The following is a 26,500-nucleotide window of genomic DNA, read 5'->3' as shown; positions in this document are numbered from 1 at the left end:
GAGCTGGGGGTAGATCTCTCTCCGCGGCAGGGGCCTCCCTCTGGAACAGCCTTCCTGCCTCCCTGAAACTTGAGGAGAACCATCTCCGGTTCCGGAAGCACCTCAAAACCTTCCTCTTCACTTCTGCTTTCTCTCTCCCTCTCCCCTGCTAAATTCTTCACCAATACTGCACTGATTCTGCAACTGGGCCACTCTCACCGACCTCGGTCCTGGGCCCAATCACTCTTCACTTGCACTGCCTCCCTGGCAACCCCTGCACTGCGGGACTGTCTCTGTATCACTACAGCCCCCCCCCCCCCCAGCACTTGTCTGCACTTACCTTGCACTTGCCACCAGCTGGCCCTATTTATTTAATATTTTATTTCTATTCTACTTATTTGTACTGCACTCCCCCCCCACTCCCCTTTCCCCTTGCACTTTTCCCTTTCCCTACCCCTGCACTTGCGCGGTCTGAATGACACCTGGCCTAGTAGGATCGTTTTCTGTCTTCCCCTTGTTCCCCCCTCCCTGCCTCGTCACGCCTTGAAACACTTGTGTATAGGCGCGTTAAAAATGCCTTATCATATCATATCATATCTGTCTAAGATGCCTCTCTAGGATAAGAGCCCTCTTCACCACTTTGCCACTGGTACAGTCCTCCTCCCACCTCTAATGCTTGCATAGTGTCAGTTAGACATTTCAGTACATCTTAACACTGTCTGGGCACCTGGCTTTCCCTAAAGTTTTCTCATACTGTACAGCTCTGCTTCTAGCTTTTTCAATCTTCTAATCTATCAAGCACTGTGCTGCTGCTGCATACCTGATATCCTTGTTAAGCAAGGATGAGAATGAGCCATGATGCCGTTAGCCAATGGGTCCCAAAACTAATGTAGGCAGATAGGCGATCCAGTACTCCCAACATAATAGGACCCCACACGGAAGGAGCAACTGGACCGGCCTCTCTGCGCCACAAGAAAAGTACCCCAGATTTCTGTGGTGCTGAACTGGCATACCAGAAGGAACAGCAATCTCAGAGGAGCGAAGAGAAGGACTATCGCGGTTGTGAGACACCAAAGAGTGTATCACTATGTAGACCCAGGGGATCTGTGGCTCAGGTGGCCAGGGCACGGCCATCGCCTTTGGATCCAAACCCTGGGGGTGGACAAATGCGGGAGGATCACCTGTGTGAGGGGCCTTCGGGGAGTGGGGGTGAGATATTCAATGACGAGACATGGTATCCCCTCTTTCCCAATTCGGTTATCCCATCCTATATATAGGATATTCCAACTTCCTAGCCCCCCCCTTTCTACACAAACACTGAGCCGAAGAAGAGGAAGTCTGAGACTGAAAGGACCAACATCATACATTACGTAGGGTATGCCCCACTAATACGGTGAGGCACTTCACCTTAATTACATACACCTATTAGCTCTCCCCACATGGTTAAAAGGTGGAACAATGAGACACACTCTGAGCAAGGTGAGGCACAAGAAGGAGCAGTTCTTCCAGGGCAACAGTAAACCAGGTGGAGCAGAACGACAGGCGGAGGGGCTGCCTCAATGAGTAGAGAAGCCTGGCGAGAGATTGTTACCTCCAAAGAACCTTAAATGTTGTGCAAGAAAACCCATTTGAAGGAAAAGATAAAACATGCTTTGTGTTTCAGGGATACCAGCCACCCTTCCAGGTGAATGACAGAGTTGGGGAGGCGAAGAGGCAATTGTGGTATCAGTATTGACTTCAAGATCAAAAGCTGCGAGTAATGAAAAGGAATTAACACACCCGGTGAGTTGATGAAATTGATGAAAGACCAGTCTGTGTTGAAGAGGGATCATAGCGGCAACAGTGTGTCCAGCGAATGGAGGTTGCACGTGTGCAGCTGAGACGCGAGAGAAAGTAAAGCATTGTTCAACTGTAAAGCGAATGATACAGAGTAGGGGAGGGTCCCGGAAGAAGGGAGATTGCACAATCGAAAGTCTCAGCAAAATGTTTTGATGTCGTAGAAGTGGCAAAGTGAATGAACGAAACTGACATACAAGGAATTAACTTTGTAACGCTCAACTATTAGGTTTGATCCTAGCAGAGAGAAACCTGGATGCGAAAGCATTCTAGCACATTGAACTGATAGGTTTGATCCCGGCAGAGGGAAACCTAGATGGAAAGGATTTCTTTGGACTTGTTTGTGCGTGAAACTATGTGTACCAAGAGGCTTTGGTGTAGGAGTGAAAAAGTGACAATTAAGTAGAAGTCGAAGTGGTCATGCTGAGGTGTCTGTGAAATCCTTACACATTTGAAAGTCTTCGACAGTGAAGGAACAGTGAAAAGAGGCTTGAGCCCGATGGAGGGGAGCCGAGCCTAGAGGTTGTGATAAAAGCTTGGGGAAGGGAACCCCTTCCAATTGTGATTGAGAGGTCCGAGTCTGACGGAGGGAGACCTACATTGAACTGTAACTTTGAGTTGAACTGTAATATTGAAAAGTAAAGGAACTTTGTTGAACTCTGAGACCAGAAGGAAGCAAACCTTGTGGAACTGTGAAGCAAATGACTTTATCGTGGAAGGCCAAGTAGGCCCTGGTCCACGGTTTGAACTGCATCCTGTGTCCAAAGGCAGAGTGTGTCCAAGTGTGCAACCTTACCCCGTGCTACAAAACGTGGGGAATGGAATTTGCTCAGCCACCTTGATATTTCATTTGAACACCGATTTACCTTTTTGCATATATATTCCCCTTTACATATTTAGTGTACAAGAGTGAGGGCAGGCATTAGGTCTTTTAGTATAGGCCATTTTCATTTAACTGAAAGAATGACTAGCACTGCATTTTCTTTTATTTTGATAGACGACAATACTCCTATCTTAGATATAGGGCAAGATAGGAGTTTTGCAACCCCCTTAAACCAACAAAATAAAGGTTTTTAAACGTGCAGCTCTTGTGTCAGTGGCTTCGTGTGATACCATGCTTCCCTTACACAGTCCACTTCCCGTCAATATTCTGAGCATTTCTTACAGCATTCTGCACATTTCTGAATCCGGTTGTCTCCCTTCCCAGCTGAGACTGTTCCACCTGTAGATGTGACAGCCATGTCTTCTTACTATGCATGTGTCGAGTGCAGCATCTGGGGAGAACCACGCATCCTCCAACCCAGCTGGCTCTCAGAGCACAATCACCACAAAAAGAACAGACCCTTCCCGATATCTGCACGTGCAGGCTGCTCGACTGAGGATCAGTCTAGCTCTCCATCTCCAGCCTGTCACTATCATCTGTAGTGTTAAAAAAAGATGGGTCAGAACATGGAAGTGACAATGGAGCTTATATTCTAGTGATCTGGAACGTGTACAAATGTGTTCATCAGGGTATCGTAGTTATGTAGGGTGCTATTGATCAGAAGAAAGAGATAACAGGTTATTCAAGTATGGAAAACTAGAGGAAAACATGTGGGAATCATTTACTTCTTTATATGGAAGAACTTGGAATTTGGTTTTGTTCCTAATCCCTTTTTGGCTGTCATGTTTTCGTAAGTGTGTGCGTGCTTTTCATTCTTACACAGTTTGCATTTCTGCACTAGATGTAAAAAATAAATGTTCAATGGATATTGGAATTGTTGGGATACTGTGGGGGTTCCTTTCTACTTTTATTGATTATTTTTATTGATTATTTAAGTTATCATAATTTCAATTGCTCTGGATACCCTTTCATTGGCCTTGCTTAATTTAAACAGTTGTAAATAAAAAATGCATGAGAGTAAGGACAAAACAGGCACGAAGGAAGACAAGCAAGACAGAAGATAGTAAGCAGGGTCAGACCAAAAGCAAGAGGCTGAGTGCTAAGAGAGTTAGAGCAGGTAAAGAGTGAGAAAATACATAGAACCAGGGTCAAGGAGTTCCGCAGGATGGGAAGGGTGTTGAGATGCGCCAAGGCGCAGTTGATACCATCTTATATGGGGAAGAAGCGTGACATTGAGGCTGGGGACTCATTGACATGGGAACGTTGACACGCACCACATTGCGCATGTCCTGTGTGGTGTCAGTGTTCTCTGGCACATGCATGATGGATCAAAGATGGCACCAGCCAGGGAACTGCAGCACAGTCCCATACTGTCCCAGCTTCGATGGGAAGATGCTGTGTACCAGGCCGTTGAAGGTACCACTGGATGTAGGGACTCCAGGCACCAGGTAAGGCCTGTCATCTGCGCTTGCTCCCAGCGCAGAGCTCCCATGTGTGGGGCGTCACATAATCTCACCATCCTCTCTCTGAAGCTTCTTCCACCTCCTGATCTTCTCCTCCTCTTCCACCATCTGTCAGGATTCCATGGTATATGTCAAGAGTTTCAAGGGTACATAATTTTAAAAGGAAAAGTGTTAGGATTCCAAGGCGGGTTTCTAAGGCTTCCTCAGCATACACTTTTAGTGAACACTAAATTTAGAATGTATATTGTAATTACTTTCCAGAACTCCCATTTACTAGTAAACACAGTATTTATAGATTAATATTTACAGAGTGATGTTTGGGTTATGTTTGGTGAGAGTTGAGAATTTTAAATGAAATATTCCTTAATGACACTTACAGGAATCATTTGTTTCCCCAAAGCAAGATGGAGTGTCCTTTCTGCAGCAGTGATTGGAGGGAATAGATAATGAGGTAGTTTGGAATGTTCATCAGAGTTCTAAACTGCCTTTCATTTTAGTTGCCTTAGAGGCAGGTTGCAGTTTCTTTAGCTCCAGTGAATTATTTTAAAGTATAATTAATTCTAGTAATCCAAGAAGATTTTAAAATTTCCATATTTCCATGGGTTTGAAGTTGAAGTGAAGTTATCCAGAAAGCTGTGAAGATAAGTACAGATGAAGCAAGCTAAGTTTATTTAAATCTTCAAAGTTTAAAAGTCAAGGATATCAGTTTGAATTAAACCTAAGAAAAAATTGAGTGAAATCTAATGTTAATATTTTTTGGTTGAAGAAAAAAGTTTCTGTGTTAATTTTTGAACTTCTCTTGTCACAAGTAGTTTTTGAATCAGGGTTAATTATTGCGCGTGTAATAATACTAACAAGGCGCGCGTTAACCTTCGATAGAGACTCACGTGTTTGTTTGTTTTAAAAATAAATACGCTAGCTTGCAGTAGCAAGCGCGAGCGGTTCTTTTCGTTTCGAGTCGTACACTACGCACGTCTAGGAAGTTAGAAAAAGGAACCCTAAGAACGTTGTGCGCGTGTGCAAGCGTTGTGACGTCTTTTCAGGAAGCGATCGTTTGCAGGACAATTACGTACGTCAAGCGTCGGAATGTCTTTTCAGGAATTGATCGTTTGCAGGACAATGGCGTACGTGAAGCGTTGTTACGTCTGATGTATTTACAGGAAGAAAACGTATCGCGCGGAACTCGTTGCATCTGAGTTGATTTTTTTTAGGAGTTTAACATATAAAAGCATCGGATGATAGCACGAGTTGTGCAAACTCGATTTAAAGCAACAGACTTTCTTCTAAAACAATTAATACCAGGAAGAGTATTTGTAAGAAGCAAATTTATATGTAATATATATTTTTGTGAATAAGAAGGTGAAATTCTTGAAAGACCCAAGAGACTAAACTGATTTAGATTTTCAAGAATTCATATTTAGTCTGCAAAAATAAAAAAAACAAGACATTTCCTAAAGATTATATTACCACAGTAAAAGAAGAAGAAAGAAAACAATGATTACAGAAATTCAATACTTCAACTACAAACTAAATAAGCCTATCAGCATCAGAGCATAGGCTACAGGTACAATTAGGAGAGTGGTAGTAATTTAGTAAAATTAGCAAGAGTGGAATGATTATTAATATTTATATATATATATATGTCTCCTAGATTTCACAGACACTGAGGCGTATAATCCAGCTCCAGAGAACATCAGTGCCAGCCAGTGAAGATCTGTCTTTTGTTATTTTCTCCTCCATTTCCCTTTCGCCTTGGGTTTGCCAGCTTGGTAGTTTTATCTGTTGAAGGACTGTTGGGCAGGCAGACTTAGGGGGTCTGGTGGGCCAGCATCACTCCTGCAGGAAGATTCAAGACTGGACCTGACACCATCCAATAACTCCTCCTGATATTTCCTCAACCAGCTCTTCATCAACGTCCTCCTCTGAAAATACAGCTCAACCCACCTCTGTACCACAGCTCTCTTCAACCTCAAGGGTATCTCACCTAACCACCTCCTTAATGTCTCCTCCTTTTATTTCTCTTATCAGTACATTAACAATGTATTTTCCTCAGACACAGTTCGTCTGTTCCTACCACCCCCCCTCGCTGTATCCCCCCTTTGCACCCATGACCCTCATTCTCTTTCTGCCTATACTGAATCTCTTTAGTGATTTCATTCTTCAACTGATTCCTCACCTTTACAACCTCCTCAATGTCTTCTCCAAAAACTGCATTAATACTCTCTTCCTCGGTTTCTCCTCCTATAACCTCCTTGTGATTCTCCTCCTGTACCGCGACAATCTCTCTTCCTAAGCCCCTCCTTCATTCTCCATACTCTCATCTATATATTTTCTAACCACCTTCTTTCAAACACACTTGCTACCCTCTCCCACACTAACAAACCTTGAATCCCCTTCTCTATATCTTTACCATTAACTTCCTGGCACCCCCCCATCTCCTTCTTGGATTGCGTTGACTCCCCTCCTTGCTATTTCCCCACCTCCCCTGATGCAACTCGAACCCCACTGTAACGCTCACCTGATTCCCGTAGGGGCGCCGGTCTTGACTGGGCGTATACCGTATCTTCAAAGGTGATGTGTAACACACGGCTGGCTCTTTGGGCTGGACCTCTGTGCACTGTATGTCTGGCTCGAAGGGTAAGATGTCTGCAGATAGAAAATGTGGGATTAATGAACTGGGTTATTGAATGTCTCTCTCTTCTTCCCTTTCTCTTCTCCTGTAGAACCCCAAAGGTTAACGCTCTCACCTTAGGTAAGTGAACGCCGTGCTCTCCATCTGCCTCGAGGCAGGGTGCTGTAACCAGTTTCTTCACTGGATAAGGGGAGCAGGCCTCTTGACTTCAGAGGACTGCTGTCCGTCGTTTACTGCACGAACGGTAAGTTTCGAGTAATTCTAATGTCTTTAAAGTCTTTAGTAATGATGTCTCTTGTTTTGCAGGGTTCCGGCGATGGCGGATGGCGGGCTGAAGTGAGTTGAAGATGGAGCCCGTGTGATGAATAGAAGCGCCTGGAAGCACGTAAGTAAGCGCTTGTTGCCTGCTTCACGATGCGCTCTAACTGTCTTTTTATTTTGCAGGTACAAGTTCGGGGCAGCTGCAGGGTGCCGGAATACCCACTGGGTTAGATGTGGAAAGGAGTAATGGCACGTGAGTATTAAAGTTCCCCAATGTCTTTAAACGCACCTTGTTTTGTCTTTCAGATGCGGGATGCAGCGCCGAAGGCCTCCGGAGCGTGCAAAGAGTTGGTAAGCTTTTGTCTTTCAGATGCCGGAATGCAGTGTGAAGACCTCCGGAGCGCACGAAGAGTAGGTAAGCCTTTGTCTTTCAGATGCCGGAATGCAGCGCGAGGCGTTGGTGACAGCCGATGAACCAGGTAAGTGAAGAGCTGTCACTGAACACCGTAATGCTAACCTGTTCTTTCTTGTCTTTATAGGTGTTGCTGAAGACTGGATTCAGAATGGTAAGCCTTTTTCCTTAGGCCCAGGATCAGATGCAGAAGACACGATGAGCGTTCTGCTGCTGAGGATGCAGAATAACGCAAAGCAAGATTCATCCATCGGGTGTGGTTTAAATAGCCTCCTGTAGTGCTTAGGTGTCTCCTTCCACAGCCACGCCTAGGTAAGAAAAGAGTTCCTGCTTTCCAGAAGAGTTCCACTGTTCTAAATCTAGCGAGTGGCTCCTGCCCCACCCAACAGGAAAAGTAGTTCCAAACAGAAGAGGATCAGAGACTCAACTGGCAGGCAAGTAAGCAGCATGGTCTGCTGCAGGTAAATCCACCCAAGCATTATGAGCCCGGCGCTTCCAGCGCTGGGACTGGGCATATTTATGAGCCTGGTGCCACTGGCGCCAGGACTGGGTCCAAAAGGTCCCAATTGGGACTGGTTGGCACTCGGAACCTGGGTTATGGATCTGCTTCCAAGGGAGTTGGGAAAACCCTGACCTTTTGGAAGCAGAGATCATGACAGTACCCCCCCCTCAAGGCCCCTCCCAAACCGGGCTTCTCCGGGGGTTTTGGCTTGTCAGGAAATGTTCGGTGAAATCTTTTGATTAGGCGAGGAGCGTGGACATACTCAGCAGGTTCCCAGGATCTCTCTTGGGGGCCGTAGCCTTTCCAGTCAATTAGGTAGAATAGTTTAGATTTGGAGATCTTGGAGTCCAGAATGCTTTTGACTTCAAACTCGAGTTCTCCATCAACTAGGATAGGTTTTGGAGATTTGGTTAGTCGGGTTTGAGGTTGCACGGGTTTTAATAGAGAGACGTGGAAGACCGGATGTATCTTCATGTGCGGGGGCAAGTCCAACTTGACCGCTACTGGGTTTACTATGGTAGTGATGGAATAGGGACCAAGGTATCTTGGGTTGAATGTGCGTGGCCCTTTTAGAGGTAGATATTTGGTGGATAACCAGACTTGATCCCCTACTTGATATTGAGGGGCTTCCTTCCGATGTTGATCTGCTCCTTTCTTGTATTGTTCTTTAGCCCTTTGAAGGTGAGAAACAGCTTCCTTAAAGGCTTGGGTGATTGTAGAATGCAGGTAGTCTACTGCTGGTGTTTCAAGATCTTGGAGGGGATCCAACTCCGAGGTTCGAGGGTGACTGCCGTACAAAAGAAAAAACAGGGTTTTCCCAGTTCCCGAATGGACAGAGTTATTGTAGGCATATTCGGCTATCCAAAGGATGTCTTTCCAAGTTTTTTCAGTTTGTTGCAGCATGCAGCGTAAATACTGTTCCAGAGTTTGATTGGTCCTCTCGGTTTGTCCGTCGGTCTGAGGGTGGTGACTGGTCGATAGTCTCACATCAATTTGAGCCGACCGACAGCAACTTCGCCAAAAATGAGAAATAAATTGACTACCTCGATCCGAAATTAGAACCGAAGGAAAACCGTGCAGTCGGACGATGTTTTCGAGAAATTATCGGGCCAGAGTTGCTGCTGTTGGCAAGCCTTTGAGCGGAACGAAATGCGCCATCTTGGAGAATAAGTCCACGATTACTAGAATCGTATTGTATCCGGAGCATGGAGGTAGATCGGTGATGAAGTCCATAGAAAGCGTATGCCAAGGGCGAGGTGGGATGTCAATAGGGCGTAAGAGGCCTGCTGGTCTTTCCTTTTGACTCTTGTTTTGGGCGCATACTCCACAGGACATTATAAAGTCTCTGATATCTTTTTTCCAAGACGGCCACCAGAAGTAGCGCTTGATCTTTTCTGAGGTCTTGGCCATACCGGGATGTCCTTCCATTAAAGAATCGTGATAACAAGAGATTACTTTTTTCTGTAAATCTGTGCTGGGTAGGTATAATCGTTCTTGGAAATACAATAAGTTGTCCTTTACTGCAAAGTCCTTTCCCTGCAGATGCCAATTCTGTATGTCTGCTGGAGTTACAAGTTGCCAAGCCTTATCCTTAACTTCCTCTATGGATTCTGTGGCGATTACACCCAGAATTCTTTGTTCGGGAATGATTGGTACAGGTTTAGGGTTGATCAAGTGTTCTTCCACTCCCATCCGAGAAAGGGTATCAGCTTTACCGTTTTTTGTACCAGGTCGATAGGTAATTATGAAGTCAAACTCGGCAAAGAATAATGCCCAACGGAGTTGTCTAGAGGATTGGGCTTTTGCGGTTTTCAAATATTGCAGGTTTCGGTGATCCGTAATCACAGTAACAGTGTGTCGGGCCCCCAGCAGATAATGCCGCCAAGCCTTAAAGGCAGACTTGATAGCCAGAAGTTCCTTGTCAGTAATCGTGTAATTGATTTCAGGAGGCGAGAATTTGCGGGACCAAAATGCTACGGGATGCAACTGATTGGTTACCGGGTCCTTTTGTGATAGAACTGCCCCCATGGCAAGGCTTGAAGCATCAGTTTCCACGATGTAGGGGAGTTCGGGGCGAGGGTGTTTTAAGATTGGTGCAGAGATAAATTTAGTCTTCAAATCCTGGAAAGCTTGTTCCGCCTCGGTAGACCATTCAAAACGTTTGTTTTTCTTTAACAAGGCAGTGATGGGCTGGACTATTCGAGAGAATTCGGGGATAAACCTGCGGTAAAAGTTAGCGAAGCCTAACATGCTTTGCACACCTTTTACGGAGGATGGTGATGGCCATTTGAGAACTGCATCGACCTTCTTTGAATCCATACGCACTCCGCCAGGTGATAATATGAATCCCAAGAATTCAACTTCAGTCACGTTGAAAACACATTTTTCCAATTTAGCGAAAAGTTTGTGTTGACGCAATCTTTCGAGGACCATTTTCACGTGTTTCTGATGTTCACATTCCGATGAAGAATAAACGAGGATGTCGTCAATGTAAACAACAACACACACATCTATGAGCTCTCTGAGGACATCGTTCATAAAATATTGAAAGGCGGCCGGGGCATTACAAAGTCCGAAGGGCATGACCTGATATTCAAATAGCCCATACTTGGTGCGGAAGGCCGTCTTCCATTCATCGCCCTCTTTTACTCGTACCAAGTGGTAAGCTCGTCTAAGATCCAGGTTTGTATATATGCATGCTTTTCTGACTTGGTCCAGGAGTTCAGGGATCAAAGGTAACGGATATCTATTCTTAACGGTGATCTGGTTCAGGGAGCGATAATCTATACAAGTTCTAAGGTCTCCTTCCTTTTTTGGAACGAAGAACAAAGCTGAAGAAGCAGGGGACTTGGAAGGACGAATAAACCCATTTGCCAGGTATTGATCCAGGTATTGTCGAAGGTGAAGGTTCTCAGGCTCGGCGAGGGCATAAAATCTACTACAAGGAGGAGTAGTTCCAGGTATCAGGTCGATCTTGCAGTCATAAGACCTATGAGGAGGTAGAGAGTTAGCCTGATCCTTCCGGAAAACATCTTGGTATTCTAGGTATTCGGAAGGTAACTGGGGAGCCTCTGAAGAAATTGCTGCCAGTGCAACACCAGGTGGAGGGTGACAAGTAGAGACACATTCTGGAAACTGGACCGTTCTTGCTCGCCAATTGATCAGAGGATTGTGTTTCTCTAACCAAGGTATTCCTAGTATAATCTGAAACTGAGGGGCCTTGATCACATCGAACACGATCTTCTCATGGTGTCCATCTTGACTTACTAGCGTCACTTCTTGAGTGGTATGCGTTACTGGCTCGGAGGCTATCTCCGTACCATCCACCGTAGTAATGACGTCGTTTACAGCCTTGGGACAAAGAGTTAGATTCATCCTCAAAACCATTTCATGATCCACATAATTGCCGATGGCACCGCTGTCGACGTAAGCTTCAATTGCATGTAATCGATCCGGATTATCAGGGCTAATGAGGACCATAGGTATCACGAAATGCGAGGTCACAGAACTGGTTTTCACGCTCGGCAAGAGGACCTCTATTCTTGTCGGGCGAGGTCGTTTCCCTGCTCAGAGTTTGTAACTTTGGTAACTGCAGCTCCTACTGCCTTCTTGGCAGGTTTCACCAGACAGTCTCGAAGAAAGTGCCCTGAGTTTCCGCAATAGAGGCATAATTGCAACTGTTTTCTCCTTTCCCGCTCCTTTTGTGTTAGAGGACCTTTCAAACCCCTATTTGCATGGGTTCCCCGGAGTCTACTCCTTTGGAAGGAGTTGGCGGTTTGGAAAATACTCGAGCATCAAACTTGGAACGATCGGCCTTCCTGTTCTGCAGTCTGTGATCTATTTGAACGACTAAGTCTATATAGTCCGAACAATCTTGTGGGGGATTCACTACTTGGGCTAACACATCTTTGAGCTCTCCGCGTAGACCTCTATAAAACAGCGTAATCCTTTTGTCCTCAGGCCAGTGAGTTTCCACTATCAGTCTATTGAAAGACGCAATATAAGCCAAAAGGTCTTGATTACCTTGTCGCAACGAAAGAAGCTCATTGTCCAAGGCCTGCCCCTGTGAATGTCTTGCGAACAGTTTTTCCATACTGAGCTGAAAAGCTTGAAAATCATGGAGGACCGGATCATCTTGATTTACTAGAGGGATCGACCAGTCTGCCGCATTGCCACTAAGGTATGAAAGCACGAAAGCTACTTTAGCTTGATCAGTTGGAAAGGCTGCTGGCCGGCATAAGAAATGCAACCGGCACTGATTGATAAATACTGCAAACCTCTTTGGTTCACCAGAAAATCGTTCGGGCGGAGCCAGAGGTACATTCCCAGGTAGGTTGATCTGCACTGGATTCATAGAGGATGTAGAAGGAAGATTTCCCCCAGATGCGGGTAACGGGGTCTGTCCGGCTTGTGACTGTAGCAATTGTCTAGCGAGATCATCTGTTCGCTCCTTGGAAATAATCAGTTCCCTTCTTAGAGCGTTCGTTTCCTGACGGGCTGCATGCACTTCTGCCCTTAGTTCCCCAAGTAACTGGGCTAGCTGGTCGGTATCCGAGGTTTCCATAGCGCCTGGACGGGAGTTTTGTGGTAGGCTTTGCGTTCTGTAACGCTCACCTGATTCCCGTAGGGGCGCCGGTCTTGACTGGGCGTATACCGTATCTTCAAAGGTGATGTGTAACAAACGGCTGGCTCTTTGGGCTGGACCTCTGTGCACTGTATGTCTGGCTCGAAGGGTAAGATGTCTGCAGATAGAAAATGTGGGATTAATGAACTGGGTTATTGAATGTCTCTCTCTTCTTCCCTTTCTCTTCTCCTGTAGAACCCCAAAGGTTAACGCTCTCACCTTAGGTAAGTGAACGCCGTGCTCTCCATCTGCCTCGAGGCAGGGTGCTGTAACCAGTTTCTTCACTGGATAAGGGGAGCAGACCTCTTGACTTCAGAGGACTGCTGTCCGTCGTTTACTGCACGAACGGTAAGTTTCGAGTAATTCTAATGTCTTTAAAGTCTTTAGTAATGATGTCTCTTGTTTTGCAGGGTTCCGGCGATGGCGGATGGCGGGCTGAAGTGAGTTGAAGATGGAGCCCGTGTGATGAATAGAAGCGCCTGGAAGCACGTAAGTAAGCGCTTGTTGCCTGCTTCACGATGCGCTCTAACTGTCTTTTTATTTTGCAGGTACAAGTTCGGGGCGGCTGCAGGGTGCCGGAATACCCACTGGGTTAGATGTGGAAAGGAGTAATGGCACGTGAGTATTAAAGTTCCCCAATGTCTTTAAACGCACCTTGTTTTGTCTTTCAGATGCGGGATGCAGCGCCGAAGGCCCCCGAAGCGTGCAAAGAGTTGGTAAGCTTTTGTCTTTCAGATGCCGGAATGCAGTGTGAAGACCTCCGGAGCGCACAAAGAGTAGGTAAGCCTTTGTCTTTCAGATGCCGGAATGCAGCGCGAGGCGTTGGTGACAGCCGATGAACCAGGTAAGTGAAGAGCTGTCACTGATGACCGTAATGCTAACCTGTTCTTTCTTGTCTTTATAGGTGTTGCTGAAGACTGGATTCAGAATGGTAAGCCTTTTTCCTTAGGCCCAGGATCAGATGCAGAAGACACGATGAGCGTTCTGCTGCTGAGGATGCAGAATAACGCAAAGCAAGATTCATCCATCGGGTGTGGTTTAAATAGCCTCCTGTAGTGCTTAGGTGTCTCCTTCCACAGCCACGCCTAGGTAAGAAAAGAGTTCCTGCTTTCCAGAAGAGTTCCAGTGTTCTGAATCTAGGGAGTGGCTCCTGCCCCACCCAACAGGAACAGTAGTTCCAAACAGAAGAGGATCAGAGACTCAACTGGCAGGCAAGTAAGCAGCATGGTCTGCTGCAGGTAAGTCCACCCAAGCATTATGAGCCCGGCGCTTCCAGCGCTGGGACTGGGCATATTTATGAGCCTGGTGCCACTGGCACCAGGACTGGGTCCAAAAGGTCCCAATTGGGACTGGTTGGCACTCGGAACCTGGGTTATGGATCTGCTTCCAAGGGAGTTGGGAGGAAAACACTGACCTTTTGGAAGCAGAGATCATGACACCCACCCCTTTATCTACCCAATCTCCAACAGTGCTGTATTTGCCCATGGTATTCCAGCTTCTCCTCTCCTGCTTCCTTCTCCAAACTATTTCCAGCTCCCTCTGAACCCCTTCCACCAGCTATTTCACAACATACTCTTCCTGCTCCTGCTCCAGCTGACATCTCCCTCCCTTCTAACTCCCACATTGACTGACAGAGACCTTGGATTGATATAGGGCCATGGCCCCATCTTCCAGCCTCTCTTTGAGGAAAGGGACTCAGGTGTGCAGACTTGGTAAAAGGTGCTTGAGAAATGTAGTTCTTTGGGATTGGGTGGATCTCCAGTGTCTACTGGAGGGCAGTCTCAGGAACTATATCTGCCATCTTACAGTTCCTAACTCCGTCTCCCTGTCTAGGTTGCTGGTATAGACGTTGGCTAGTAGGTCTCTCTCTTTAAGGTGGCATCCAGTTTTGAGGTGGGGCTTGGATCTGGTTCACTGCCCCCTGGATTCCTCAGCCAAGAGTGATTTCTGCACCTGTGCAAGTGGAGCCAAGCTTGCATTTGCTACCAGCTCTACAGGGCCACGTATTCTTGACTCCCTCAAAGGGCTCCATCTACTGGTTCCGTTGGTTCTACTCTGGCACAGGGAAGTATTGCAATTAGCCTCATGGTCAATGAGGGGAGACCCTAAAAAGGGAGACCCTACGGCCAGTGGAGCATTTAAAGGACCAGGTGCCAAGTGACTGTCTCTTGCCATGCTCACCAGAGAGGGGACTTTTTTAAAGCGCATAGAAACCTTTGACCTCTCCTGCCCCTGTATTTCTTTTGATCAGAATATGATTTTGTCAGAAAGACGCACCCAGATCCCTGTTCAACATCAGCATATATATAGAACAGTAGCACGAAATACTGGAGCAACTCTTAGAAACATCTCAGCTAGAGAGATTTAAAAATAGTATGCAGCTTGAAATAGTTTTCTGTAGCAAATGCAGCAGATGATGGATCCATCTTAAGTAACAAAGAAATACATAAGTAAGAAATCAGGGACCACTTACTTAACTTCACCTCTGGTTGATGGGCACTGTCCGGGAGTGAAGAATTCCTAGATGTTTCTAAAGAAGGAAACCGCAGCTCTCCTGCCATAAAATACAACAATTTTAATTTTGCATGCACTCTTATATTGCTTCATACAAATCTATATGAGCATACAATCTACGAAAATTGACACATTTGGGGAAAATGCAGAAAATAGAAGACAAAGGTGGTTGCATGGATTTTAATTTATTACATAAAACAGGCTGCATTTCAAATGCAACAATATGCATTGCAGGTGGCTTTTATAAACAAAATACCATATGCAGTAAATACTGCATGGTTATGGGTTTTGTTGACACCCATTTACACACACACCATCATTTACCTCCACCTAAGAAGGGGGGGGGGGGTAAAAGTATTTTTTCCCATTGATAAAAACTGTCCCTTAAGTGAAGGGATGCACTCCTTTTGGACCACAAGTGAAATAGATTCATATAGGTTTGAATGCAAGCATTCTCACTGGGGGCTGCAGCATCTTTTTATTCCAAGACACCAGGGTCAAGGGAGTGGGGGGCAGGGGAGCTGGAGATGACCCCTGAATGTCCACTGGCACTGCGAAGTGCCTGGTGAAATATTTAGTGAAGGGGCATACATATTTTCCCTGACGTAGCACGATTGACAGTGCATAGCAGGGGAGCCCCAAATAATGTAAAGTAGTTCTGGGGGATAGAGGGAGTTCTTCCTTCTGAGAAATTGTTTTAATTATAGGTTGAAATTGTACACTTTACTGCACAATTTATTAGAGAAATGTGATGCATGTGCCCACAATATATGCAAGGGTTACATCCGTGAATATGTTCATAATGCTGCATACACAATACATGCCAGCATTATATATTGTGGAACATGTAACATTCGGTTACAATATTCCCAACCATTGTGGTGCATACATCTGCACTCTGCCACTTTGATGTAGATACCCAGATCTGGGCTTCAGAAGTCCAGAAGCATCAGGAGACAGGTACCCATGCCTACCCAGATAGTGACAAGAATGAGGAAGAATGTGCACATGTAGGATGACCCAATGGGATGAGCCTGATGGGCAGATCAGCAGGCAGCAGTTGGCGGACAGTTTTGTTCTGGTGGGAACTGTACATTGGTGATGTCATGAGGGGCACCCAGGCCATCTGAACATTAAGGGTGTTTTGTTGTCTGTGCCATGTCCACCTGCTCTATCGCTTGGGGCTGCTGACTGAGGGAATTATGATGTCAGGGATTTGGACATTTCAAAGAAACACCATTTGCTGACACTTGTGGGATTAAGGGTGATAGAGCTTTCTATGTGTTCAGGCGCATGTAGATGGAGGGTGTGAAATGCCTGGGTAAGCACACATGAAAGGCTAGCCTGCATCATGCAATGTAGCATGCTAAATAAGTGCTAGAACTTCCCACTGGAACAGATATGTAGGGTGGTAGAGTGGTTATGGCTGTGTGTGTACATGGGTCTGACCTTTTCTTTTGCCCTCTAGAAGTAACACAACATGCCCCTCCACACTGACTGCATGAACCCCAACACACCCTCCCACACTCATTCACTGAATTAACCCCAACAGCCCATGCCCTCTCCATACACTGAATGAATCCCAACACAGCCTTCCACCCTCTGTCCCACCCACTAAATGAAGCTCAACACAACCCTCCACTGCCCACTGAATGAAATGTAGTGCACCCCTTCACATACCACCATCACAACAGTGATGCAGATCACGGTCAACATGCCCTTTCACTCTACTAGGTGGACTGGGGGTCCAACTGTTGAAATGGCCGCTGAGGAGGATTGCTGAGTCAAAATTCCTCTATTGGCAAGTTTGATGTGGACTGAATTGGCACTGGACAACTGGAGACTAGATAGCTGCTTTGGTCGAGGGACGTCTCCACCTCTTTCAATGTGCCATACAACTGTGCAAAGTTGTCTCTTTGGCCTGCATAATCCTCTGGCTTTCGAACATGAGAGCTTGGGGCAGCATGATGTTTAAGGCACACATACAGGCACTACATTTCCCCCAGTCTTTGATAGCCTTATTGATGTTCTCCATGACTGTACACTCTCTTGTGGCAAGACACTCTTGGAGGTCTTGACCGTCCTTCGTTTTTCCGAGGTGTGTGAGGTGTGTGAGGATTGCCTCATGTCATGTCAACCACTCCTTCGCTTCTGGAGTCTTCCCATCCCCCTTAAGCACTCCCTTGTGCACCCTCTTCTTAAGAAACCCTCTTCTGACCCCTCCTGCCCGGCTAACTATCGCCCAATCTCCATCACCCCTTTCCTTGGCAAGCTCCTGGAGAAACTGGCCATCTCCCCGCTTAACCTCCATGCTGAATCTGTTGGAAGTCTCCATGACCATCAATCTGGCTTCAGAGCTGCCAGAAGCACGGAAACTGCTCTCCTGAACATCCGTGAGGACCTGCTCTTGAATCTCGACTCCAACACTCCTTGTTTTCTCATCCTGCTCGATCTCTCCTCTGCCTTTGACACTGTCAACCATGCCATCCTGCTCAACCATCTTTGTGATAACCTGGGTATCACTGGTCAGGCTCTGGCGTGGCTGACCTCTTTCCTTTCCAATCGACCCTCCCAGGTCCAACTGGGGTCCTTCCTCTCTGACATCTTTTTCCCCACCTGTGGTGTCCCCCAGGGATCTAATCTTTCCCCCTGGCTGTTCAACCAGTATCTGGCACTCCTTGCCCACCGCATCGCTGCTCTCTGCCCCAACTTTCAATGTTATGCGGATGATACCCAGCTCATTTTCAGGCTACCCTCGGCCTCCTCCTCCTCTCCTTCCCTCATCTCCGACTGTCTGTCTGCTATCCAGGAATGGTGCGCCGCTAATGACCTCTGCCTTAATGCCAGTAAGACTGAGATTCTCCTCATCGGCACACCCACTCCCTCCTTCCTTGCAGCTCTCTGGCCGGCCTTTCTTGGCCCCCTTCCTGCTCCTACTTGCAATACAAAAAACCTCGGGGTTATCTTCAACTCCACACTCTCCTTCTCTCCTCATATATCTGACGTCTCAAAGAAGTCACACTACCAGCTGCACCTCCTCAGAGGTATTCTTCCCTTCCTCTCCTTCCCCCAGAAGCTCACTGTCTCCCGAGCACTGGTTCTCTCAAAGCTGGACTACTGTAACAGCCTCTATCTTAATCTGCCTGCCTCCACTCTCCGCCCTCTGCAACATATCCAGAACAGAACTGCGAGACTTGTCCTTGGCCTCAAGCCCAGGGACCGAATCTCTCCAGGACTGATATCTCTACATTGGCCATCTCCGGTTCCGGAAGCACCTCAAAACCTTCCTCTTTGCCTCTGCTTTCTCTCTCCCTCTCCCCTGCTAATTCTTGCTGAAACTGCACTGTATCTGCAACTGGGCCACTCTTACCGACCCCGATCCTGGGCCCTGCCACTCTCGACTTGCACTGCCTACCTGGCAACCCCTCCCTGGCAATCGCTGCACTGCGGGACTGTCTCTGTATCCCGACAGCCCCCACTTCCCAGCACTTGTCTGCACTTACCTTGCACTTGCCACCAGCTGGCCCGCTTTATTTATTATTTATTTATTTATTTTATTCTACTTACCTCTTATTTATTTATTTTTATTCTACTTACCTTGTACTGCACTTCCCCCTTCCCCTTGAACCTTCTCCCTTCCCCCTACCCCTGCACTTGCGCGATCTGAATGACACCTGGCCTAGTAGGATCGTTGTCTGTCTTCCCTTTGTTCCCCCCTCCCTGTCTCGTCGCGCCTTGAAACACTTGTGTATAGGCGCGCTACAAATGCCATATCATATCATATCATATCATGCCTCCCGTACAACATCCATCCCCATGACCTGCACCACCTCGCCCCAAACCGGGGACCTTAGTGGTCTGTTCCCCATTATGATATGCCTACTGGATGATAGCCATCATTGGTATGTGTGTCAATGGGATATTGAGGACTATAATGCAGTGGATTTTCTGCAGAGTCGTTATGGGTGGCCGCTGGGCCAGACAGCACCTGGATGCCTGTGTCCTCATCAGCCCTTTCCTCTGAAATGTTCAGTAACACAATAATCCTAAAAGAGTTGGAAGATCCCTGCCCCTGCCCTGCTCACGTGACCAAAGACACCAATTGGTGTACAGAAATTCATAATGCCTTTATTAATAAACTGACTCTCATACAGAAGGGTATTGCTACCAAGCAACTGACGGGCAAATCTCCTAAACGCCCACAGAGATCAAAAATCCTTCAGTGAAATTTGAATTTCAGCCGGTAAATGTAGGTTAAATGATTGATATCATTGGCAGGATGAAACCCACAAATTGCAGAGGTGATCTCTGTCTGGCAACTATAGTGAAAGCATGTGCCCCTCAGCTGGCCCCGCTTATCACTAAATGTATAAGAAAATTGTGTCCCATCTTGTATAAAAAAGGCATAGATTTCCCCACTTATAAAAAAGCCCTCACTGGACCCTGATGTGCCTGGTAACTATCGGCCTATCACTAAGGTGCCTTTCCTATTGAAGATTCTTGATAAGGTGGCCCATATCCAGGTTGAGGAATTCTTATTGAATTATAAGATCTTAGGAGAGAAACAGACAGGTTTTAGGCGTGCACACAGCACTGAATCCGCCCTAAAGGACCTGAAAAATAACATCTTTAAAGCCTTTGAGGCAGGCGAGATGGTTCTGCTGGTATCACTTGATTTATCTGCAGCATTCGACCTGGTGGACCATGCCACACAACAGCAGGCCGCCTTTTGATCTGCTACAGCAACCGCCTGGATAAAATCATTTTTGTAGGGGTCGCACAGCCAATGTATTTTATAAAAACGCAATCGCCGCAGAATTCCCAGTAACTTGCAGGGTACCACAGGGCTCGTGTACATCACCCAAACCGTTCAACTTATTTATGTTACCTTTGTTTGAACAACTAGAACGAGGGGGCATTGTGTACGCAAACTATGCAGATGATACACAATGACCAATCAACCTAACTGGGAACTTTGTCATTGACTCTCTGGCCATTAATGCCATCTATGGCCGCCTTCAACTTTGGATGCGCACAAATGGTCTGGCTCTCAACGACTCCAAGACTGAATTGATGGTCATGGGCACCACCGCGCAGCTACGGCAGCTAGGCCCAGAATATCAAAGCTTTAACATAGCAGGTTGCACTATTCCCAATCAATCTAAAGTTAAGACACTAGAGGTGACCCTAGACAAAGAACTGAACATGAAGATGCAAGTAGGGAGTCTTGTCGCTAACTCCTCCTACCATCTTAAACTGCTTGCCCAGCTAAAACCTTTTTTGAACACCACCAACTGTGCCACCATTGCGAGAGCCATAATTGGAGCCAAACTTGATTATTGCTCCAGCCTTCTGATGGGCATTGCCAAAGGCGAAGTAATGCGGTTGCAGGTGGCATAGAACGCTGTTTGCATAGTTGAAGGTTTCCGGAGAGCGGATCATGTGTCTGCAGCTCCGGTAGCTCTGCACTGGCTTCTATTAGCAACTGGATCATGTTTAGAGTCTAGTGCATTACACATAAATGTCTATATGGAACTAGCCCCAAATATGTGTTAACTGTATCCACTGGCTCCCATCCCAGAAGGGTGCTGAGATCCAATAACACATGTCTCCTCGACATGCCACAAGCAAGATTGACAAATGTTTCACAGGGGTTCTTTCCTTTTGGAGCCCCAAAAATATGGAATGCACTGCCGCCAGACCTAAGAGCTTGTACTTCTTTCCCAGCCTTCAAATAAGGATTAAAAACTGTTCTGTTTAAATAATCCCTTTGCATCTTACTGTTCCATGCCCATCCCTTGAGGCCGGATGCGCACTAATGCATTTGGGCTCTTGTCTATGCGCCTTAGATATACAAAAAAATAAAAAGTTCTTCTGATGGGATGCGCCTCAGCACTTTTCACTGGTGCCATGCAGGTGTCTGGATTTGATGTCCGTATGGGGCTGAGCAGGGGTTTTGCTCTTCTACTTATTCCTGTTCCCAAAAATGCACACTGCTATGAACTTACTTGTTAAAGCAGAGGGTGCAATGGTAGGTGTAGTAATGATCTGGGCACTACTGTCTGGTGACGCCCTTATAGTTGACCGGGCACTTCGGCCTGAAGACGGCCCATTGGTTGCAGGTGTTTGGGTGTTCGCCAGTTCATGCAGATTACTAAAGGTCTCTGTTGAGAAAAAAAGTGACAAGTGGTCAGTCAGTTCACACCAAATAGCTGAACATGTGCCTATAGTACAATGTTCTTCATGGCTTACAATAGTCAGCTGTTTGGATATCCATTTTTGCATGTTTGTGAAAGTTAGTCTAGTGGGCATGACACCTTCCTGTCCCTAGCATGTGCTATCATCTGTAACAAAATTACCGACCTGGGCCTGGGGGTGATGGTTGGATGAGGTGGCAATGGGCCTGGGTGCTGCCCCATGCTGTGATGCGGTTTTCAAAGGAGAAGGATAGGGCAGCCTGAAGACCACCCTCCTCTCCCCACGGCTGTAGCAGAGGCACAGAGGACATGGAAATACAAGTATGAGGAAGAGGCATGATAGGGAAGGCTGAGATGGAAGCATGAAGGAGAAGGAAGGAGAAAGCTGGGAAAATAGCACTGAGGAGAAAGAGGGGGCTAAGGTGGAAGCAGGTAAGAACGAGGAGAGAAAGTGAGTGTGAGAGCGGGGAGAGAGAAGGGAGGACTGGAGACTGAAGAGAGAAAGATCTGCTGGTGAAGGGATAAGAAGGTAGGCAGAGGAAGAAGAAGGTAATAGAGAAAGAAAGTGCAGCCAACAAAAAGGGTATGAAGGAAATTTGATGGCTAGCATGAAGGAGCAGGGTGGAGAAAGGGAACAGCGGCTGCAGGAGATATGTGGTACAAAGGAAACTAGGAAGGGAGAGGCAGATATTGGAGAGAGGAAGGAGGGTGGAAAGAGAGAGTTGCAGAAAATACTGGAGAGAGAAAGAAGTGTGGAAGGAGATGTCAGGAAGAGGTTAGGAGATACTCTGAAAGAGAGTTGGTAGATGGTGAGGAGCAGGCCTACCCACTCCTTGGAAAAGGGTGAACCAGAGCGGGGTAAAGCTATAAGCACCTAGCAGTGCAATTAGGAGCTGGAGGATGAGTGTCAACTGGAAAGGAGCAGATGTTATGTTCCTTAGCGATCCCAATAGGAACAAGAAATCAGCAAACTGTCAAGGAGCAAAGTAAGGACAAGTCATTGGAGAATAGTGTCAGGCCAGTGAGACAGCGTCTTGGTGCGAGAATGTGAGATCCACCCTCCTGATGAGTTTCTATGGTTTTGTTCACTGCTGCAGTGCCCCAACTTCTGCCCTTACCCAGGCCGACAGTGCAGGCGCACATGGGGCCCATCTTCTAGGATTCCCAGAACTGAGTACAAGAAGCAGAGGACCAGAGATGGTAAACCAAAGAGACAGGGAAGAAGTTTGAGAGTCACTTAAACCTTCAGGACTGTAAATGACACAGTCTAAACCCTCCACATTTTCATACAGTAGGGAGTGAACAAAGGAGATTTGCAACCTAAACTCCTCATCAAACTGTTACAAGCACAGAGAAGACATCCTGCTATTGCCAAGTAAGTTCTATGTTGGTATTTTCCTTGTTTTGAATTGCAACTAATAAATCTTTGTTAAACTTTGACTTCTCGGGGACCTACTAGTGTTAATCATACTTGGCTTCGTAACATGTGACAAACAGCACATCCTTAATGACTGTGCTTGAAAGTGGATGATGTAGTAGATGATTGGTGCATGGATGTCAAATAGTTCATTCTGTGGCTACTTTCATGCCTTAGATGAATCAGGCTGTGACACTGGTTGTCTTGGTAATCTCTGTAAAGACATCCAATAGATAAATTAGCAGTACATACGTTTTGTGTTACTCCCATTTAGTTGATAATTTTGCCTTTCGTGGGTCTCTGTCATTGCAACAATGTTGTTTTGCTTACATAAACGTGCCAATACCTGGACTGCTTTAGGTGCATGCACCCATGAGAATCATTAGACTTCAAACATTTAACCATTACATTGTTGTTAGGGACAACAGATTCATTAAGTACTCCTCACCAGCAATCTGTGATGCGGCTCCAACCTCATCATCACGAGCACCTATCACACTTATAATATTCAAAACAAAAGAGGTGATGGCTGGAAGGTTTACCATTAATCTAAGCCTCTGAAATCTCTCTGAGCAACCCTCCAGACCATCGTACTTCGCCTGCCAAGCCATTAAAGTAAGGGTAACGACCAAGCCTGATTTGCATAAGGTCTTTCCCCTTTCTTTAATGGTTTAGCCGGCCAAGAATGATGGTATGGAGGGTGGTCCAGAGCGATGCCAGATCTCACGATCAATTCTAAACCTTCCAGTAATCCCCTCTTTTGTATTACACTTGTAATATCCACCACACGTTTGGCCTTCAACCATCTTAAGCGTTCTTCCTGTGGTCATGCATTCCTGCCTGTGTTCCGACAGGACATTTTGGATCCTACTGCTTTAGACTGTGCCATCTCTGTTTTCAGCCCTTTGTGGTCTGGGTGTCGTTGGACACAGCTATCACCTTGTCCAACATGGTATCCCAGAGCTGAGCACACATGCTGGAGACTGTTTTGGCCATCAGCTAGCACAGCAGCCTAGGTGGCTTTGTAGTGATTTCCTCTGCCTGCACAGTAAAGTTCTTCTCACAGAACTCGGACTTTCCCAGAACCCATCTCCGTTATTCGCACTTGCAGTGTGGGGCGGGTCGAAGGAAATCCCACCATTTCCTTATGACGGGAGTGAGCCACAGGGGACTGGGATGGTGTGGACGCTATCTTATGTTCTTCCCACAGGGTGGATGGAACGGAATCCCACTGCCTTCTCACCCTCACAGAGATATGGTAATTCTTTGACCCAGTCAAACATATTAATACCGAAAGGATGAACTCTATCTACAAGTCCCAGCAGGCATCAGTAAAACCTACTCTCAATACACTGGAGTAAGCAAGCGTAAACACTTCCATCCTTAGACTATGCCACCAGGAAATAACACTCAAAATAGGAATACCTGCTGTGGATAAACATGTTACTGAAAGAACTAGTGCGAACCAGAATGTACCAAATGACTATTTAAGGGAATATGAGGATGTTCATGAGAGACGGAGTTGGCGAACTCCTACCATGGAACCTGTCAATGGTCAGCTGCATCGATGATGAACTGATATGGGGCAATTGGACTTCTTCCCACTTGTAGGCCTAGATTGAGGATTCTGAAAGATTCTTGTTAGGTTTTACATCGGCAACCTGACAAATGACCTATAAATGAGGAGGCCTGGAGCGCGGCTATGATTGTAGAGGTCAGGCCCAATGCAGTGAAGACATCTATGGTCTTTTGTCTTGCAAGACAAATACAGAGGTTTCTGTTTGACAGTCAGAGAAATCTTCATCCACGGAAGCTCACACAGTTCATCAAACATTGGCATGGCATAACCCAAAAGCAGTTAATAGAGGGTCCTTTACTATCACAGGGAGAGCAGAGCAGACCGCTTGTGGTCAAAAACTGTCAGGCGTGCCAGTGATTCCTCGCCTACAGAGTCATGTATCTGAGCCATGCCTGAGCTGAAGTGGAATTCCAAGATGGCACCACAATATGGGAATGGTCTTAAAGGTTTGTAAACAACTGTTAGGTCAGCAGCTCAACAATTACAAACTAACCAATCTGAAAGAGAGGCTACGGTAGTTAAAAACTAGCACCAGAAACCTTAAACCAATCAGAGAACACAAACCTTAAGAACCAATCATGGGCCAGCTTATGAAACTGTTAGGTCAGCAGCTCAACAATTACAAACTAACCAATCTGAAAGAGACGCTATGGTAGTTCAAAACTAACACCAGAAACCTTAAACCAATCAGAGAACACAAACCTTAAGAACCAATCATGGGCCAGTTTATGAAACCCCTCCACAGACTTGAAGTATAAAAGAGGTGGTAAAACCTCAAAGAGGGGCAAAGACTGGGAAGAAGCCAGGTGCTTCTGAATGATCCCTAGATACATGATATGATATGATAGTTTATTTATATAGCGCCGATACACAATGGGTTTCAAAGCACTTCAAGGCAAGGGAGGGAACAAGGGAAAATACAATGACATTCTTACAGGCCATGAACAGTAAGGATATGAAATTAACTATCTTACTCAGCCTGATGACATTTCAGATAGTGAAAGAGCTAAGACATAGATAAGGAAGGGAGGGGGAGAGTGGGAAGGAAATGGAAGCAGACAGGTGACTACCGTATTATGCCTGATGACATTTCTGGTAGAGCCGGAGAAAACAAAAGGTGAGGGAGAGGGGTGCAGAAAGGGAGGGGAGGAACAAAACAAGCGACTATCGTACTAGGCCTGATGACATTTCAGATAGTGCTGGAGGGAGGCCAGAAGGGGGGGGAGATTAGGGAATAGTTTCTTACCTGTAACTCCATTTCTCCAGCATTGGTATCTTTCATGGAATCCCCGGTACATTATATATAGACCCTTTCCCGTAGGAAAACTTTTTCGACGCTTATGCGTCCTATCCACCTTGTTTTGTATCATGCGCGCCCGCACCGTCAGGACGTCATGATATAAATACAGGCCCCGCCCCATCGCTCCCTCAGATTTCGGCCCCCAAAGTAGTGGGGGAACCGGTTTGCATGTTCAGGGGGAGGCAGGTGGGCGCATGTGAATCCATGAAAGATACCAATGCTGGAGAAATGGACTTACAGGTAAGAAACTATTCCCTTCTCCAGCATTGGATCTTTCATGGATTCACATGCTTAGAATAGATTACATAGCAGTACACCCCCAAGAGAGGAGGCGTGCATGCAAACCCATATACTTTCTTCGCAAAGCCCGTTCCCTATGATCATGTATACATTAGTAATCGTTAACATAGGAAAACGAACCACATACAGTCATAAATTCCACAGGATGCCACCCCTAGTCGGGGCTTACCTTATTGGAATAGGTGTCGGAGCACCGCCTGTCCCATCCTGGTATCTTCGGCATGTTGCTGCGACAGGCAGTAATGGCGGGTAAAGGTGTGTGTAGCCGCCCAGGTAGCCGCCATGCAGATGTCCCCCAGAGGGACTCCGGCCCACAGTGCCGTCGACGATGCCGCTGCTCTAGTTGAATGAGCTCTTGGCTGTCGTAGAAGAGGCTTCCCTGCCCTGGAATGGCAGTACGAAATGGTAGATGACACCCATCTTGACAGTCCTTGCTTAGAAATGGCTTTTCCTCTAACACCCAAACCATAGGCCACGAACAGTTGCCTTGTTTCTCTGAATGGTTGCGTACGATGAAGATAAAACGTGAGAGCCCTTTTTACATCCAATGTGTGTAACGTGCGCTCCGCTACCGAGCATGGCTCCGGAAAGAACGTAGGCA

At 46.4% G+C, this 26,500-nt stretch overlaps 1 protein-coding gene across 2 annotated transcripts in view; it reads right to left on the bottom strand.

The window, feature by feature from the left end:
* LOC138580158 (proteoglycan 4-like) overlaps positions 1 to 26,500 on the bottom strand; it is a 1,214,734-nt gene that overhangs the window by 980,438 nt on the left and 207,796 nt on the right. For both annotated transcript variants that reach the window (XM_069650488.1, XM_069650487.1), the window contains exons 3-4: positions 21,115 to 21,270; positions 15,066 to 15,146 (exon numbers count right to left, since the gene is read on the bottom strand). In XM_069650488.1, the coding sequence (XP_069506589.1) occupies positions 15,066 to 15,146; positions 21,115 to 21,270 (237 nt within the window). The remainder of the gene's footprint in view (positions 1 to 15,065; positions 15,147 to 21,114; positions 21,271 to 26,500) is intronic.

This window comes from Ambystoma mexicanum, chromosome 3p (assembly GCF_040938575.1).
Source record: "Ambystoma mexicanum isolate Mex_15411 chromosome 3p, UKY_AmexF1_1, whole genome shotgun sequence".
In the NCBI taxonomy this organism is placed as follows: Eukaryota; Metazoa; Chordata; class Amphibia; order Caudata; family Ambystomatidae; genus Ambystoma; species Ambystoma mexicanum.
Note: the sequence above shows the minus strand (reverse complement) of the source record. Positions and strands in the feature narration are given on the sequence as shown.